The sequence below is a fragment of the Vombatus ursinus genome, unplaced genomic scaffold, assembly GCF_900497805.2.
Source record: "Vombatus ursinus unplaced genomic scaffold, bare-nosed wombat genome assembly UNPS02014818.1, whole genome shotgun sequence".
In the NCBI taxonomy this organism is placed as follows: Eukaryota; Metazoa; Chordata; class Mammalia; order Diprotodontia; family Vombatidae; genus Vombatus; species Vombatus ursinus.
The window spans coordinates 35136523-35155207 of NW_020954596.1; the positions used below are offsets into that span (position 1 = coordinate 35136523).

The window sequence follows — 18685 nt, forward strand, 5'->3', positions numbered from 1 at the left end:
CAACCAAATGCAACTTAAAGATATCAGATAGATGTTAAAGGAAAAAAACCACTAAAAAACCTTAAAGGACTCACAATGAAAACTGAACACAAGTTGCTATCACTTTTTTGGTTTTCTCTCCTTAATGTTTCTTAGAATGTGTATCTACCTGACTTTGACTATATATTTTAAAATTCAAGTCCAAGTTTAATCCCACTACAATGAATTCTGTTGGCACTGTGCACACTCCCCCCTTTTTTTGTGTGTGTAGAGAAACATAATTTTAATTAACTTTGAAAAGTTTTTGCCAATTTAGCAAAATAAATACTTTTTGATATGTTTCTTCCAGTAGATTAGTTTCTTACACTATTTAATTTGCCTATAGCTGCTTAAGATATATTTGAACAGTGGCTTAAAAGCCACCGTTAGAGATAGACAGTTGAAATAGCCAGTCGATAACAAATGACAGAGACCCAGGGATTCTGGCTACTCACGCACTCAAGGGCTTTACATTTAGTAGCCCCATTATTTCTTTTGGTGACCATTACCTTCCAGAGCTGCTCTCTGGTGGTTGCTTTACCAAGGGGTTGGGGGGGAAGGGAGTCCTTATTATGCTGTCTTCCATCATACTTAAGTTTGAGTTAATCACTGGTACATGTACAGTCCCATAAAACTTCCTCCCAAAGCTCTAACAGTGTTTCACAGTAGTAGAGAAGTGAGGGATGGATGCCAAAGTTAGTCTTGTTCTAGGTTTTCAACTTACTCCTAGTTACCTCTAATCCACAAGAAATATGTTATTTGTGAAGTAATTGTCCAGATAACTTCTTTACAATCATTATCTGAATAAAAATCATTGTAACAGCGTATTTAATACCTGATGATATGGTATTGGAAAATGTTGATAAAGCAGTTTGTTGCTCAGCAGTTACATGGGTAACCATATTCACAGCTTTGGATAAATGGTGATAAATGAGGTGACAGTAGGTTAATGAAGAGAGACTCTAACTAACAAAGGAAACATGTTTTATTTGGAATTAAAAATAAAAGTAAAGCAAATATTTGATTCTGGCAGGAAAAAACATATTTGGAGAAAATAATATTCACTATTGCTTCATCCGTATTCGTACTTTTAACATATACTTACACTTTGTGTACTAAAAAATGTAATTAATCACAAATTTATAGGGAATATATTTTTAAACTGCAGTATCTGTTTTTAACTTGCTTTGAAAGGTATTCAGTGTAAGATACTGTGGGAAGATAGAGCGCTGCTTAGAAGATCTAGTTTTAAATTTTGACTTGAGTATTTAGTAGCTGTGTGACCTTGCTAAACCTGAGTTACCTATTCTGTAAAATGTGGATAATAATACTTAAATCAATAAAGTTCTTAGAGGGCTGCTCTGAGGAATTATTATGTAGATTCTTTTGGTGGTGTTAGTACTAATAAAATGTTGTACTTAGAAAGTGATTCTCTGGATGCAAGGTTTACAAAAACTTACACTTCACAGGAAATTCAAATAGAACTTTTTATAGACCTCTTTGAAGAGAAAGCAGTTTTCCAAAGAAAGTGATATTGTGCTTTTTGTCATGCCTCATGATGTAAATAAATGGTTGGTCAGCATTAAATTCATCTTTATGTAGCAAAATCTTCAATCCTAGTACTTCTTTAGAATTACCACCATTTCCTTTATTTATTTATGTGGATAATATTTGACACAGCCACTTCCTTCAAGTATTTAATATAAAAAGATTAACAGCAGCATAGTAGCTTGTCTAAGGACTGTGTGCATCTGAACCCTATCAAACAAGATGAAACAAACAAGATACTAATAATAAATTGTTCAACAGTGAAAGAATTTAGATACTACTCAGAGTTCTTTGCAATGGCATTTTATTTGTTTCTTCCTAGTATTAGTAATCATTAAGGGCAATACTTTTTTTCCTTAATCAGTCTTAATATTTATGTGTTGTGACAGTTCTTTTCCCTAATTGTTTCTTATAGATGAATTTAGAATAAGCTAATTCATGAATTTCATATTTAAATTATTAATGTTCTTATTTTCATCTGTTTTGTACTTTATTTTCTGTATACCATTTTGCTAGTATTATCTTAAGTACTTTCCCCAGAAATAATGAATGTGTATATGTGTAATCTTATTCAGATTACTTATTTCTCCTGCTATTTTCCTTGGCAACTTTTTCTTTACTTCAGTGTTTTATAATGCCCCTTTTGAAAATGAACTAAGTATTTTTACACTCTTCTTTTAGGGAAATTGTCACCTGCAGTATTTTTGTTTTAGAGCTCCTTCAGCTAATTTAGCAACATTATGTGCTAAAGTAATTATACTTAGTTTCTATCTTTTACAAAGACAACATATTTTTATGGTCGTAGTAACTTTTTTCCTGTATGACAATTTGGGAAGTTTGTATTCATTATATCCCAATTCCTTATGTCTTTTAACCAGCTCTTTTCTACCAGTAAGTAGTAGTTCTAGTAAAATTTCTTAAGGTCTTCGTGAATTGAAACAACTGAATTTCAATTCTTCCATGAGAGTGATCTTTGGATGGTTTAATTTTATAAAGACATTATAAAATATCTTGTTTGCCTCTGGTTCTTAGGATCAGATATCCATTATACTTCTTTCCCTTTTGTGTTTGCTAACCAATGTTTTACCATGACATCTTAACTTATTCTTAATATATGATGCTAAACTTCACTACTTTCTCCTTTCCTGTTTTATATTGTATACAGCTATCCTTCCCACTCCAAATTAAGCTATTCCTATTAGATTGTAACTGCCTTAATTTAGAGACACTTAGTGTTTGCTCCCTGCATTAGTGTATGTACACTTTAGTACATTAATTTTCATTTTCATAGACCTCGTCTTATGTTGCAGAACAATTCCATAGTTTAGGCTAATTTGACCTACTATGCTGTCACTTTAAAAGTATGGCGGACCCATGGCTCCTGCCACAACAGCTTACAGATGCCATCTTTGAGCGCTTGGAGATCCTTGGATGAAAGGCGCTATGTGAGTGCAAAGTACTATTTTTTTGTTTGTTTGTTTTTATTATTACTATTAGCTTCATCTTAAATTTGCTGTCTGCAGAGCAAATCCTCACCAAGCTTTTAAGGCTCTTTTGAATTATAAAAACCTCATCAAATATAAAAAGAAATTCAAGATGGCAACCAAACCTCCATTTTTAAATATCTCTGTTACTGAAAAATCTTAAGATAAACCTGCAATATTTTTGTTCTGCTACTAAGGCAGTACATCTAGTTAGCAAAGTTAATTAAAACAAACAAAAAATTTGAGGTTTAGCATCCAACTTCCTAAATTATTCTGTTAACAAAACAAAACAAACAGAAATTGGGCAAAATCACATGAACTCAATCTTAGGTTTAAAAATATATGTGATTAAATGGAAGTAAACCAAATTAAAATATGCTTTTTAAAAAAAATATGACATTGTTACGTAAAGCTTTTTTCCAAGGGTTTTACAAAGAAAAAATCAAGAAGATGTAACTATTTCCTTCTGTCACATAACCCTTTTATGTTTCTATTTCCCCATTTAAAAGTCAGAGGTAATGAATGCTTTGGGTTTCTCATTAGTTCCTAAAGAAGTTGCAAACCTAAAATTGTAAAAATGAAAATTCAATGAGGTCTTAAAATAACACCAATTAAAATGTGTGTAAAAAATATGGAGTTTTGTTTAACCTTTTTTAAAATGCTAGATGTTGTGCCCATTTGTAGCTCCTTTTTAGTTGCTAGCTTTCTAATAATTTGATAGACAGTTGGATGATTTTTCGGTCCAGCTTATCAACATGTAAGTGTCTGATTGTGGTCCTAGTTCATCAAATGTCTCTTCCTCTGGTGATAGAATAGCCAACCTTTATATAGCAAGTACTTTAAGGTTTGCAAAACATTTGACACTTACTGTCTAATTTAAACAAAGGTTATTTTCCTATTAGCCACAGCTATCCATTGTTTTCAGTGGATATAATCTATATATTTCCTTCTGTTTTTAACCTTTTACTATGTAATTTAGTGGTACAATTAGTGAAATGTCCTTTCCCACAAACTTTTGGGTTTATTATTTGATATTCAGTTATAAAGACAAATAAAGCAAATGTACATTGAAGTAACATTTTATATAGTATTTTTAGAAAGACCACTGTTAAAATCTTTTTTATAAAAAGATTCATATACCCTTGTTTTTCCCTTTTTTCTTTTACAAAAAGACAGTCATGGACTTTACAATTTTAAATGTATGTCTTCTGAATGAACTGCTATAATTATTTTTAAAGCCATTTAAAAAGATTTAGTGGTATTGACAGCAAGGCAAGGCTAACTTTTTTAAGTATTAAAATTGAAAGGGAAAATTGATACGGTATTTGTTAAGACTTACTAGTGAAGAATTTTTGCCAACTTTCTCGGAGATAATTTCACTTTGAAGATTAACTTTCTTTTTGATACTAGTGTTTATAAGATACCCAGTGAAATATCACAAATCTTAAAGCCATACTCAGCCTAGCCATGGCCATTCTAAATTGTTGATAGTGTATTTTTATGGTTTTGGTGCAATTAAATATTTCTTTCCACAGAATTATTGCACAGCCAAAACACTGTATATATCTGATTCAGACAAGCGAAAGCATTTCATGTTATCTGTAAAAATGTTCTATGGCAACAGTGACGACATTGGTGTGTTCCTCAGTAAACGGATCAAAGTCATCTCTAAACCTTCTAAAAAGAAGCAGTCATTGAAAAATGCTGACTGTAAGTATGATTGAGTTTGATAATTTAGTTTATGAGTAATTAAGCATAACATTAACATTGAAGAAGAAAGAAGGGAGCCTATTCTCACATGCACAATCTTATTTTCCATTAAATGAGGAAAAAAAATGCCTTGTATATATATAACTCAAGCAATTGTTGAATTGATTTCAATTTTTAAGTGAAATTTAGAGGATGAGAGTTACTATGCTACATCTGGTTCCTTTTTTAATGTTAACATAATATTTGTTTACCTGTTCTGTAAATGACTGATGTTTATCATTTTGGGATTGATAGGTTTTCATAAAACCTATTTTGTGAACCATAAAAACTGGAAAATGACATTTTATGAACATTTATGCACCAGTTATTTACTTGTTAAAAAGACCTAAATATAAAACATAGATGCTCAGAAGACAAAATAATAAAAAATGTTTTCACTCACAGTATGCATAGCTTCAGGAACAAAAGTGGCATTATTTAATCGACTTCGATCACAAACAGTCAGCACCAGATATTTACATGTAGAAGGAGGGAATTTCCATGCCAGTTCACAACAGTGGGGAGCATTTTATATTCATCTCTGTGAGTATAAACATGTTTTCAGTATTTTTCATTTTGAACATTGTAATTCCTTTTTAAAAATATTAAAAAACAAACACTAATGAGTATAATCTTCATGAGCATTTGATGCATTCTAACATGAGAGAATTTGGTTTGTTTTCTACAGTGGATGATGATGAATCAGAAGGAGAAGAATTCACAGTGAGAGACGGCTATATCCATTATGGACAGACTGTCAAACTTGTGTGTTCAGTTACAGGCATGGCACTCCCGAGATTGGTAGAGTTCCACTTTTACTTTAGTAATATATAAACTAATTTTTGCAGCAAACAAATGACCAAATTACAGTTGTGTTGCCACATGGATATATATTAGTTACATGCTTTGATAAGACTATAGTAGTGAAGTAATCATAGAACTGACTTTTATGGACATTTGTAATGGATGCATAGTGTTTTTGCATAGATAACTATTTTTCTGGTGTGCTTTATTTTATTGTGAGTGAATAAATCTGTTCAGTAGAGGGCACTATAAATTGCATTTATAAATCCCCAGGTTAACTGTGAGTGCTTCATTCTGTTCTGTATTTAGAGCCTATTCACTGCATATGGTATTTTCTTTTGGTATTGGTATTCCAGGTATCCAGAAATTCTAGTTAGATCTTAAAACAGATTTTCCTGGGCCACCCCCAGGAAATATATTGTTTTAAAATAAAATTAACTCAGCATTCTTTATTACTAACAATGCTCAATTCAACAAAGTCAACTAAGGGGACTTTTGCCTGTGTTCAAAAACAAAACAAAACACTGATAGTTCCAGAGGAAACTATGGTAGACCCAGTACTCTTTGACAGTTCCCAAGGGCAGAATTGTTTAGCTTTTTGTCGTAGCATCTATCCCCAGCACCTCACACTTTACTTGCACTTAATAAATGCTTGTTGAATAAATGAACATGAGGTTAACTTCACTTTCATATCTATTGAGATGGGGGACAGATATGTAGCACGGTGGAAGGGCAACGGCCCTGAAGTCAGGAGGACCTGAGTTTAAATCCGGTCTCAGACCAAACACTTGACACTTAATAGCTGTGTGACCCTGGGCAAGTCACTTAACTCCAATTGCCTTTTAAAAAAAAAAATCAAATCTATTGAGATTAAAGCATTTTGCCTCGACTTCTTTGTCCCCTTGCTGTTCCAGTGTCATCATGGTATGGAGTCCTTGAAGCCCAGAAAGTGGAACATAAATTCTGGCAAGTCTTATCAGGATAGGCTAGAAAAACTTGGCTTTAAGGCTTGTCTGCAGATGATCTGTCAGCCATATGAGGATTCATTTGGATAGGCTGGTTGGCCAACAAATTAGATACCAAGTGATTCAGTATCTATCTCATTGGTATTATTCCTTAAGGCATGGGTGGTTGCAATGTGTAATCATGGTGGAAGAAAGTCATAGGTCCTTGAAATATTGAAGTGGGTATTATTACTATTAGTAGGCCTAGATAAATCATAACTCAAGTTGAGAAATCAAGTAGTAATTTGTAAGGCTGTCTGTTCATTAGGAAGGAAAATTTTAAATTTTAAAAGTTAAATTTCTCAGGCAAAGTTAAAAAAGTACTTTCTAAGTATTTTCAAGTCTGAGGGGAAAATATATATTTTTTATATATATATACACATATACATACATACTACATATAGCTATATATACTATTTAAGTGACTTAAAAGTGACAATTTTTTCTAAAATTATGAAAAATCCGTAAAGTAATTATACATTAAAACATTTGCTTTCTCTTTGAACTACAGTTTTATGTTCCCTGAAATAGTCCTTTGGTTCTCATTCTCTGAGGCAGCTCAGCAGACAATATGCTAATTTATCACTTCCCTAGAACTCTGCTGGAAAAAGAAGCCAGCTTGAAACAGGTCAGGTAAGCACTGTTTGGTTTTTTTATTTGTTTGTTTCTTTTACTATGTCTCATGGTTTTGCAAGGTGTTTTGATTTGCTATTTCTTTACAATAGTCTGATGAACATAAAGCATAAATAATTTTATAAAACTTTGCAAAACTAGAGCTAATAGTAAAATTAAAAAAACAAACTAACAAAAAAACCAATACAGCAATTACCTGGATAATTTCCTATTCATTTTTCCTTTATCTGAATCATTGTTCCAGCAAGGTTCTTTTGTAGTTTTGACTGAGACGCCGTAAATCATGAGATGAGAGAATTAGAAAGATCTTAGAGATAATCTACTATAACCTCATCATTTTACAAATAAAGAAACTGAGGTCCAAAAAGGTTATAGGACTTGTCCACAGGGACATAGCTAGCAAACATGAGATCTGGAATTTCGAACAGTTATATTCTACATTAGATTTTGCAGGACCTAAAATAAGCAGGCAGGAATAATAAGAGGAGGAAACATTAATAGTTTGAATTACTAGTTGATGCAGTTCTTCAAATATCATGTTTAAAATAACAATTGTGGCTGACCCATTTGAAAATTATCTTTAAGTGTATTATTATTATTGACAGCTAAATCTGTACTGGCTATAATATTTAAACAATGGGAAAAAAGTAAACCTAGAGAATATATTGAAAAGAGTGAACCCTTTGCCATCTTAGTGCTGTCAGTATATTGTAATTATGCTGTCAGTGTGCCATGATTAACCATCCTCAAAAGGATGAATTAATGACATCTGTAAGACATTACATGCATGACTACTTGCCCTAATCAATTAAAGATTCTAGTAAATGTTTGCTGAACCCTTGGATATTACCTTTACTCTGTAATCTGGCATATAAAGACATAGGAACACGGTGCTTTTTACTAAACATTTTAGCTTTGTAGAACTTTGTATCTGAAAGTATTTAAATATGAGTTGTTAGCTCACTTCCCAGTGGTGAGGTTTAGTATATTTTTGGAATATAGGTCCCAAATTGGAAATCATTGTTTTTTTGGAGTGCTTTTATAGCACACATGTAACCAGCTTACAGGCCAATAAACCACAGGCTTCACAGGGCCTCATATTCCTGGGTCTCCCAAAGTTCCAGAGTAATGTTGATACTCTCTTGGAATATGGCTAGCCAAACACATGGTTGAAGTTTTTATGGGTTAGAATACCCATGTGGGATGGCTTAAAAATAAGTCCCGTATCTTCAAATACTGTCTATATTTTCTTTATCCTTGACCTTAATATTTAGAAATTGTCCTACCTGAGTGTCTCAGTGAATTTGGAGCATAGCTAGGATTTGGCTAATGAAACAAGACAGAGATGTAAGTGGTCATAGGAAATATTTAGAATAAATGCCAGCCATAATTATCTTTGATTCAAAGGTATTACCACCTCCTCTTAAATACGGATCTTATTATATTTCTCTATATCATTAAGATTTGAAAACTAAATTAAACAGCCTGAGATGACTTAGCGTTGCAGAACACCCTGGAAGCTATAGTTGGTCAAAGTGCAGCGTCCCACTCCACTATTTATCCTGCAGCATCACATATTATACTTGTCCAGAATGGCAAGTATTTTACCTCTAAATGGCTAGATTAAGAATTTGGAAATGCAAATAATGCATTTTGCAATACTAGGGAATATCCACTGATTAAAGTCTAACTGAGGGGAAATCTTAAGACTCCTCCAGTTGTGTAGAGCACTTTTGAATGTTATTAGGGTCCTGGGATGAAGTGTCTTTTATTTTTAAATTACAAGTTAAATTTTTTTTTTAGCACCTGCTACATGTTTTAATCTGTTTTCACTTTAACAGATGACAATCAGACAAAAAAAATAGTATTCTAATAATTTGCTTTTATGGTAAGCTGAAGTGTAGACTGACTGTTCTTTGCCAGTTAGTGAATTAATGAAAAAAATTGGCATTGTCTTTACTAGTTTTTTTTTCTTAAAAATAGCATGGTTTAAGGTTTCATAATTATTGCACTTAATATATTATTAATTAAATTCTGTATCTGTCATAATTATGTATTAGGAGGAACAATTGAGTTGTTCTCAAAAGATCATCTAGAGGAAGAAATAGTTGACTAATACTTTATAAGATCTCTAGGGAGGAGGAGGTGACAGGTACTACTGCTTATAAGATCTCTAGGGAGGAGGTCACAGGTACTACTGCTTAATGTCTATCAAAGGAAGAAGTGTTTCAGTTTTTCTGCCCTTAATAACCATTATTTGGTTATTTCAGCGATGTGGGTATAAACCAAATTTACAGTGTATACAGTATATACTTTCTTTACTGTTAACTAATAGAAGTAAAAAATGTAAATTTTTCTCTGTATGTATGAGTTTTCTTTTGTCTTTGTTGAAATAGATTATTCGAAAAGTTGATAAACAGACCGCATTACTAGATGCAGATGATCCAGTGTCACAGCTTCATAAATGTGCATTTTATCTTAAGGATACAGAAAGAATGTATTTGTGCCTTTCCCAAGAGAGAATAATCCAATTTCAAGTGAGTTATTTATGGGAAAAATATAAAACATGACAGTCATTAGAATTTTGAACTGTGATAGAGTTCTTGCCATAAGAAATTAGATAAGACAATGGTAAGCTTCTTTTAAGAATCTTCATCCATTTGTATCTGACAATAAAGTAGAATTCAAATGATTTTCCCCTCTGGTCACACTTGATTTTAAAAAAGTCTTTTCCAGAGCTATTGTAAAATTAGTTCCTTGGAACCTCTCATGGGGATATTGAATCCTTTCAATATGGGAAATTGGTTGTTCATCAGTTGAGAGGCTCTTATAGATCTGTCTGCTTTGTTGCCTGTGTGTCCATCCTTTAACACCACCTACCTCCCGGACTGAGGAAATTGCATTGACAAGGTGTTGTGCAGAAAATAATAATGGACTAGGATTCAGAAAGTTTGCATTCTAGGTCTGGGTCTATCACAGTATAACCGTGGGCAAGTCACTTAAAATCCCTGTCTCAGTTTCTTCATCTGTAAAGTGGGGGTGGTGTCTATACTGCCTACTTCGTATTATTGTGAGGATCAAATGAGATATATGCTAAATCATTCTGGAGACGTGAAGTGCTATATAAAAGTAAGGTATTTGTTGTTCTTGCTGATCGTAATATTGATAATGATATTAGTCCGTAACCTTGGTGTTCCAGAATAACTCCATTCTTTTCCATTTTGTTGTGAAATAAAATTAGCCAGCCAAACATGGATGCTCATGTGGCTGCTCATGAAAAGAAATATCCATCTTAGCCATATTAAAAGTATTATCCTTTCATTCACTAAATAGTTAAGGTGTCATTCATTGATATTCTTTGAAAAGTATCCGTTGACTGGCTGTGAGGCAGGTGGCTCTACTGCAGTGGGCAGTGCCACAGTCATTGTCTGCCTAAGGAGAGCCAAATTGGGGAGGAGGTGGGGATGGAGGAGAAAGAGAGAGTTGTGTTTATTTTTTTCCCTGCATCCTGTTTATTCTGTCAATGTGACTTTGATAATTCTTATTATATCAACTCAACTGCTCACCATCCTTTTATTTTTTTCATCAGGCCACTCCATGCCCAAAAGAACCAAATAAAGAGATGATAAATGATGGAGCTTCATGGACAATCATTAGTACAGATAAGGCAGAATATACATTCTATGAGGGTATGGGACCTGTCCATGCTCCAGTAACACCTGTGCCTGTTGTAGAAAGTCTTCAGGTGAGCAAGTACTTAATTACTTCAGCTCTTTGTTTTCATGCACAGCTTGTTTCATTTATAAAATCCAGTCTGAGTGTTTGTTATTAATTCGTTGTAGTGTTGGTTGGGGTATTGAAGTATTAGGTATGTCTGTATAATACTCCTGTCTGTACATTCAGAATATTCCTTTTTCATAATGATCTTCTGATTGTGTTGCAGTTGAATGGTGGTGGAGATGTAGCAATGCTAGAACTTACAGGACAGAATTTCACTCCAAATTTACGTGTCTGGTTTGGCGATGTGGAAGCTGAAACTATGTACAGGTACAGTAGCTCTTTATCATTCTTAATTCCTTTGCATTATTGGGCCTATTCTTGATAATAAAAAGTGATATTTTCATCAGATGTATTTGGTTGCTTTTTGTTAATTTTGTGGAGTTTTTTAAAATGTTTACTACTTTTACCTCCTGCAGATGTGCAGAGAGCATGCTTTGCGTTGTCCCAGACATTTCTGCATTCCGAGAAGGCTGGAGGTGGGTTCGGCAGCCGGTCCAAGTCCCAGTAACTTTGGTTCGTAATGATGGAATAATCTATTCTACCAGCCTGACCTTTACATACACACCGGAACCAGGGCCACGGCCACACTGCAGTGCAGCAGGAGCGATCCTTCGAGCCAATTCAAGCCTAATGGCCACTAACGAGTCAAACACAAACAGCGAGGGAAGTTACACAAATGTCAGCACAAATCCAACCAATGTCACATCATCTGCAGCAACAGTTGTATCCTAACCACTGTTGTGACCTAGGACTTATCCTGACTGTCCAGTGCTGCAAATGAGAAAACTGAACAAGCTTTTGTGGCTGCTTGGGAAAACTCTCCATTCTGAGCAATCTTCTTTGAGCTCCATTACCTGCAAGTACTGATTTGGAAAAGAAGAAGCCACAATAAAAAAAAAAAGTCAAAATATAAAACTTTATTGGGAATCTATTTTTCAGCTGGGTTTTTGGTTTTTTGTTTTGTTTTTGTTTTTGTTTTTGTTTTTTTTAATGGGCAAGAAATAGAAATGTGGCTGGGACAAAGTTTAGAAAACAATGAACATCACATAGTTTTTATGGACCAAGGAACTTGTATAAGCTTTAGTAAAAGGTACATTTTCACCATACCTTTTTTGTATCACAACATATAGTACACTTTTGTTACCAAATAGTTTATTTTTTTTTTCTCCGAGCTATTGCTCTGAAGTATAATCAGGTTTCATACCTGACCATACTTTTATAATCTAATTACCATATTCTTCCAGTTTAAAAAAAATATATATATTTTTGGTCTGTGGCTGGAACTGTTCCTTTTTTAAACTGAAGTCTTGTGACTTTTTATGAACTGAAATTGTTTTGATTTCAGCAAGTAGAACCTTGTAAAGGCCAGCATATTTTTTTTAAGATTATATGAAGTCTGTGCAAAAGCTTTAAAAAAAAAAATGCCTCTGCCTTGCCTGCAATACATGCAATGTATGTTAACTTAGTGCTTTATTTTTCCCGTCATTGTCAATAGTTATTTGTGTTTTCCTTTTTTTAAAAAAAAAATGTATTTATAGTGATAACTCAAGAAGTTCTAACATTTACATGAACTTATATGTGACCATCTAGTCATGTTAATGACTGTTCATGTTACAGAAAATGTTGGTTTTTGAAGGGTTTTTGTATTTTTTCTTTCGAATCACAAATGCAACCATCTGTTCCAGGATCTTTTCAAGTTTTTATTCACTTCTAATCTTGTACATAACTTGTATTATGTGTAAGTTAAACATTTTATTTTGAATGTGGAATGTTCCCAATGGCTTCTTTTGGCAGCGTGTTTTTTGCCTTCTTGACTGGTGACAAAAGTATCATGCAAAGTATTTGCTACCAGTAGGACTGGTAGGTGGTGACCCTTATTGTATAGTGAGAAAAATCTCTACAAAAGCATGTTTTTATTCCCTTTACATCTTTTTTTTTCTAAGTAGCATAGGCCAAACATTGGTGTAATCCTAAAATGATAAGATGCTTTTGTTAGATGATCAACTGAAATAGCTGGAATACATTACTTAGAAATGGATAGTTGTAAGATACAATTGTAACCTATCCCTTCTTCTTCTGTTTTCTCACCCCCTTCTGCTTTACCGCTCTCAAATACCAGTCATCTCCAACATTATCCTCTCTTCTCCCTCCAGATATTATCCATCCCCGGACGGTTTTGTTTCCTTTCCCTTTAATTAAGATTTGGTTGCGTTCAGTGGGTTTTTGTAGGCTTTGCACTCTAAGCTTACCATTTTTACATTGTCTCCATTCCTGTACTGTGACTGCACATTTGTTCAGTTTCTTAGAGGTGACTGACAGCAGAACCATTGAGTATATGAGTACTAGACCTGCATGTGCAGTATTACAGAATATTGTTTAGCAATGCAGTCATCCTTTCTTAGAGTAAAAACTACCTCTGCATTGTGGTGAGCTTTTAAACTGTCCCATAAAAAAAGAGCCACAGTACCTTCAGAATGCAAACTCATAATTCCTTGCAGTGTTGACCATAGAAACCATCACCATCAGGGTCCCTAGACTCTTTCAGTAGGTTTCCATTCACCATTTTTTAAAAGGGGGAGGAGGAAGCCCATTTTAGGACATTTTCTCTTTCTCAGTCTTTGTCTTCCTTATTCCCTGTTTTGCTTGGGCTGTGCCTCTGTAAATGTTGTTTTTATCTATGTTAATGATTTTGTCTTCCATTTTCAAAGAAAAAAAATTAATTTGGTTGTTAAATCAGTACCACTGTGTTTTTCTTCTACTATAAGCCTGCCTAATTATTCATAGGCTTTTTTATATGACATGTATTCTTTTGTCCTACAATCTTATTATAAATGCGAGCCCCTCGTACTAGCGAATACTGCCTCACTCACCGTCTATCTGTTCCAGTGACCAAGGGCGGATCTCATGTGGCCTTATCTTTCTTTGTTTTAAACTGTTTACTGGCATTCACTTGCAAACTGTTTACTTGTCTTTGCCCTACTTAATTTTTTTTCTCTTATGGCTACAGTCTTTACACAATGTACACAATGTTTTTGTTTGAAGCGTGCTAAGATTTTCAGTACTATTTTACTTAATAATTGTCCACAAGTTTCCTTCACTTAATAGTTTTGATATTCAATTATGAAATTATATTGGATTTACTCTGATGCCAGTAACAACAGATAAATGGTAAGAGCAAACCGTGTCTTACCAGTGTATGAAATCACAGCTTTTCTCCTTTAAAATAATACTTTGGAAAATTTTTTGGAAATTTTTCCCTATTAGACAATACAAAACTTTTCATCTTTTGCCTTGTGTTTACCATTTTTTTGTTTTAAATACCTTTTTTCCCCCCAGCAGCTTTGTTCATTTGCATATTATATACAATATTCCTGGGTTTTTAAAAGTTCCCAGAAACTTCTTATAACAAAAATGTGTTTTTCCCTACCTGTCTTTCCCAGCCTTTGTACTATGTGCTGGGGGGAATGAGGGGAAAGAAAGATAGGGAGGGTATGGGGATTTTTGTCATAGCTTGTCTTTGTCAGGACTTTTTTTTCTTTAATATTACTTTTACTTAAAAAAAAAAACCTATTCTTCAGTTTTCTATTCTTATGAAACATGTATTCCATATCAGTACCCCTTTTAAACATATTTTCAGTTATTAATGAAACTCAAATGCTAATTTTTGCTTCTTCCTAATGTTGTTCTGAAAAGGTGGTCCTTTTCATGATAAAGGCTGTCACTAGAATGTTAAATTCCTTTAACAAACATAAATGGTATGTTCAGGTATGTGTTTTTCAGCAGTATGCCTTGTGTACTTTTGTGCAGTTTCTCAAAATATACATAGAAATTTGAGTCCATGTTCCAAAAAAGGTTTTTAATAGTTCAGTAATTAACATTGAACTTAGTACATAAACTAAGAAAATGAGAACAATCCTCATAAAGATCTATTCTAAACAGTTTCAAAATTGAACACTAGTATAATAATATGTTAATGTGCTGCTGCTAACTTCTAAATCTTTGGCATCTGAAGTCTCTCCAGCTAAATGAGTGATTATTTATTTCACTTTCACTGCACAGACTCATTTGAGAACCAACTTGTTAGTTTTTTTTAAAATGAACCTGGTATCATCTCTTCTCACATAGAAAATTTCCAATGTATGTCCTGACAAAGGAAACCAGCTAACCATTTAAAACCAAATTATGGCAGGAGGAACTGGGGTCAGGGAGGGGAGAGGTGGTCTTTCATGAAACAAAATATCTAATTATTAACTGAAGTATTTACTTTTTCTTTCAAAAGCAGCTGTTTCTGATGAGTACTGAACAAATGTGTGTAATTTTCTGTGCCAGATTCTTTACTTTGTTTTCAAGCACTGTAATGTGGGATTGAGTGGCAGCTTTGTTAGAAAACAGTAATATATTAGGGTTTCTATTTAACCCTTTCAGGACTGAACTATTTCTCTCTTCATTCATTTCAATGTTGTAATAAACATTTGCCAGCATTTAGTACTGTCGTGGTCCAGATGTAAGTTACGTGCTCATTTTTAGCTTATTTCTTGTACCTTGCAGCATGCTATCTGCATTCAGTCCTTAAGGGGTTATAATCTACAAACCGTACACCTGTAAGGTTTATTAGCAATAAGGTAGAAAATTGAGCAAGTTTTTACCATAATTTTGTAGAAAAAAATGAATCTGCTCAGTTCCATTTCTCTCCCCTCCCCCCCCCCCCCCCCCACCAAAAAAAAAACCAAACCCTGCAATACGGGCAGTTTCAAAGAATAAATAAAAGTGAAATGTAAAACACATAAAATGTCTTTTGTCAGATGTTGCCTGATACATTTATATATCCCTGTTTTCACATCCTTTTAAAAGGTCAGAATTAAATACTGTTATTATTCATGTGGGTTCATAAACTTACCTTTCCATTTGAAACACATTGTGGTGGTACCGATATTAATAGCTTACTAATTTCCTTGTCCTTGAGAATAGAGAAATAGATTATCCCATTTAAGGGCTCATTGTCCATTTGGAAAACATCTAGTGAATTCAACAAGACTAGATGCAAGTTATCTTGAGTCACTTTGTTTCCCAACTCAAAATAACTTTCTCTGTGAAGTATGGAAATGTAGTTTGTTTTGAGATGGACCAAAAAGTAAGCTTATGTTGGGGGAAAAGATATATAAAGGTTTTATCATTTCAGATTTATTATTTGGTCTGTTTTATTTTATCCTTTGGAGGAACAGAAGAGGATGGGATTCTCTGGCTTAATATGAAAAGATGACACTTGTGAAATTAGCAGTATTTGTTTAAATTGTGATCAGCGTAGATTGAAAAACTCAATATTGTTGGTATATCCTTTTCAAAAATCTTATTTTTTTGGTGTTTGGGTGTATTTTATTTATATGCAAAATAGATATACTAACTTTTGACATGTTTGAAGTAGTAGTTAAGCTTTCCATTCCTGCATAGGGGAAAGATTAGTGAATAGCCATGTAATTATCTTTTGGTTGGATGTGTTTCAAATGAATATAGAAAGATAATTTATTTTATTTTAGAAGTTCAGCAGATCCAAGGGAAAAGGTTTAGAGAAATTCTGAATTTAAAAATACTAATGATTAGAGTTTAAAATTATGGTGATGCTCAATTACTTTCTGACCTCTGTGTTTAACCACACTAAATATCTGAGAAACCTTTAAAAGCTCTGACTTAGGACAAAAAGTTTCATTGAAGGTAAGAAAAATAAATGGATGAAATGCCTTGGTTTATTTGGGACTAGATTGAGAATTGTGATAAGTTCATTAAATTACAAGTTTGGAAGGAGATCACAAAGGTATTAGAAGATGGATTTTTTTCTAAAAAATCCCCCTCTTATGGTTGAGGGGGAAAAAAAATCAAAAGTTTTGAAAGAATTTAAAAGTTTCTGGGAAATATATTGATTTGATATAGGGGGTACAGATCCTCAGTGGCAGATAGGCTTCTTCCACTGAGATAATGTAGTGAGAAACAACCAAAAACACAAAATATTACAATGCTATTTTGATGTCTTAGGTGAATTTAGAAGAAGTAAAGCTAATATTGATAGCTGAGAGAGGAAAGTTGGTGTGATAGATAAGAGTAAGTAATTCCTTTTAAAGAAAGGATATTGCCAAGTGAGTGAAGGAAAAGAAACAGAGCTGAAAGCAGTCATCCCTATGAGAATAGGGTATAAACTGTACCAGTAGGTACACTTGAAGAACAGTAGACTGGGAGTGAGGAGACCTGGATTCTAGTCCAGGCACTTTCACTAATGATCTGTGTGACTATAGGAAATTCACTTCATCTGTCAGTGCTCTCGGATCGTAAGAGAAGAGGTCAAATTAAGTGATTTCAAAGGCCCCTTCCATTTCTAAAATTCTTTGGTTCTAAATAAGTAAGTACTCTTACAGGAAGAATGGTAGCTGTCAGACTTTATAATCATTCATAATCATAGACTATCATTTCCAATTACTTTGGTGTACAAATAACAGTATAAAGATAGCCAGTTATTTTCCATTCTTCACTCAAAACAAATAAAGAGAAAGCCTCCTACATATTGCAGTTGATATGAACTAAAAGAATTTCTTGATAGACATTTTAAAACAGTAAAATAACTTGAGTAGTAGATTTCTCTTACCTGGAGACTTAAACATGTGATAGTCATTTTATGAAGTTGAAAGGTTTTAAAGCCATACTATCTGAGACATTACAGCCTGAATTAAATAGGATAACATCCTAAAAGATCAGAGTTGAAAGTCTTCTAGACAATCCCAACCTGAATCATGGATTCCGTTTTTGTAGTATCGCCTCAAATGATCACCTTGCCCTTGATTAAACACTTCTCTTAATGGGAATTGACTTTGTCTTGAGACACCCTTATTCTTTATTTGGACAGCCAATGTAGATGGTCTTTCTTACATTATTGCAAAATTTACCTCACTATAAGATAAAAACATCTTAGCTCTTGGTTGTCTGGAGTCAAGTAGGTTAAGTCTAATCTCTTCAAAATGACAATTCAACTCAATAAGCATTTATAACACATTTGCTATATGGGTGATGTGCTAGATCTTGAGGTTCCAAAAATAGAAATAAAACATTACTTGTCCCAGGGCCTTATGGCTCACTGAGTTGAAGAGGTGGATATAGGGTATGTACATGGTTAAATAAATACAAGGTGTTTTGAGGTGGGGGGAAGACACTTCACAAGGGATAAGTGAAGGCTTCACCGTGCTGGTGCATCTTTGCTAAACCTTGAAAGAACAAAAGTATTCTGAAAGGTACAAGGTGAGACGCATATATTCCAGGCTTAGGATAGCCTGTGCAAAAACCCAGAAATGGGAAATGGAATGCCAAGTTGAAGAAACCACTAGAAAGCACAATTTAGCTGAAACAGTGCAAAAAGGAGGGAGTTAACTTGAAATAAGTTTGGAGAGCAGAGAAGACTGGAAGTAGGGAGGCCAATTAATAGGTATCTTAACAGTCAAGGAAAGAGATTATATGAGTTCTTAATTACTTGGGGTAGTGACTGAGTGAAGAGAAGGGGATGAAGAGCAGAAAATAACATGTTCCTTCAAGTCTTCTTTTCCCCAAGTTAAACATCCCAGCTTCCCTGAATTGAAGCTCATTGTTTCAAGCCTTCTTATCATCTTGGTCATCTTTCAGTTTGTTGAT

General features: G+C 33.7%; 1 protein-coding gene across 3 annotated transcripts in view; it reads left to right on the plus strand.

Moving 5' to 3' along the window:
- The window catches only part of RBPJ (recombination signal binding protein for immunoglobulin kappa J region), a 234550-nt gene extending 218841 nt beyond the window's left edge, over nt 1-15709 (plus strand). For all 3 annotated transcript variants that reach the window (XM_027836304.1, XM_027836303.1, XM_027836302.1), the window contains 7 exons: nt 4586-4760; nt 5205-5342; nt 5488-5600; nt 9637-9777; nt 10830-10985; nt 11184-11287; nt 11437-15709. In XM_027836304.1, the coding sequence (XP_027692105.1) occupies nt 4586-4760; nt 5205-5342; nt 5488-5600; nt 9637-9777; nt 10830-10985; nt 11184-11287; nt 11437-11752 (1143 nt within the window). In that variant the 3' untranslated portion in view covers nt 11753-15709. The remainder of the gene's footprint in view (nt 1-4585; nt 4761-5204; nt 5343-5487; nt 5601-9636; nt 9778-10829; nt 10986-11183; nt 11288-11436) is intronic.
- Nucleotides 15710-18685: the final 2976 nt, after the last annotated feature.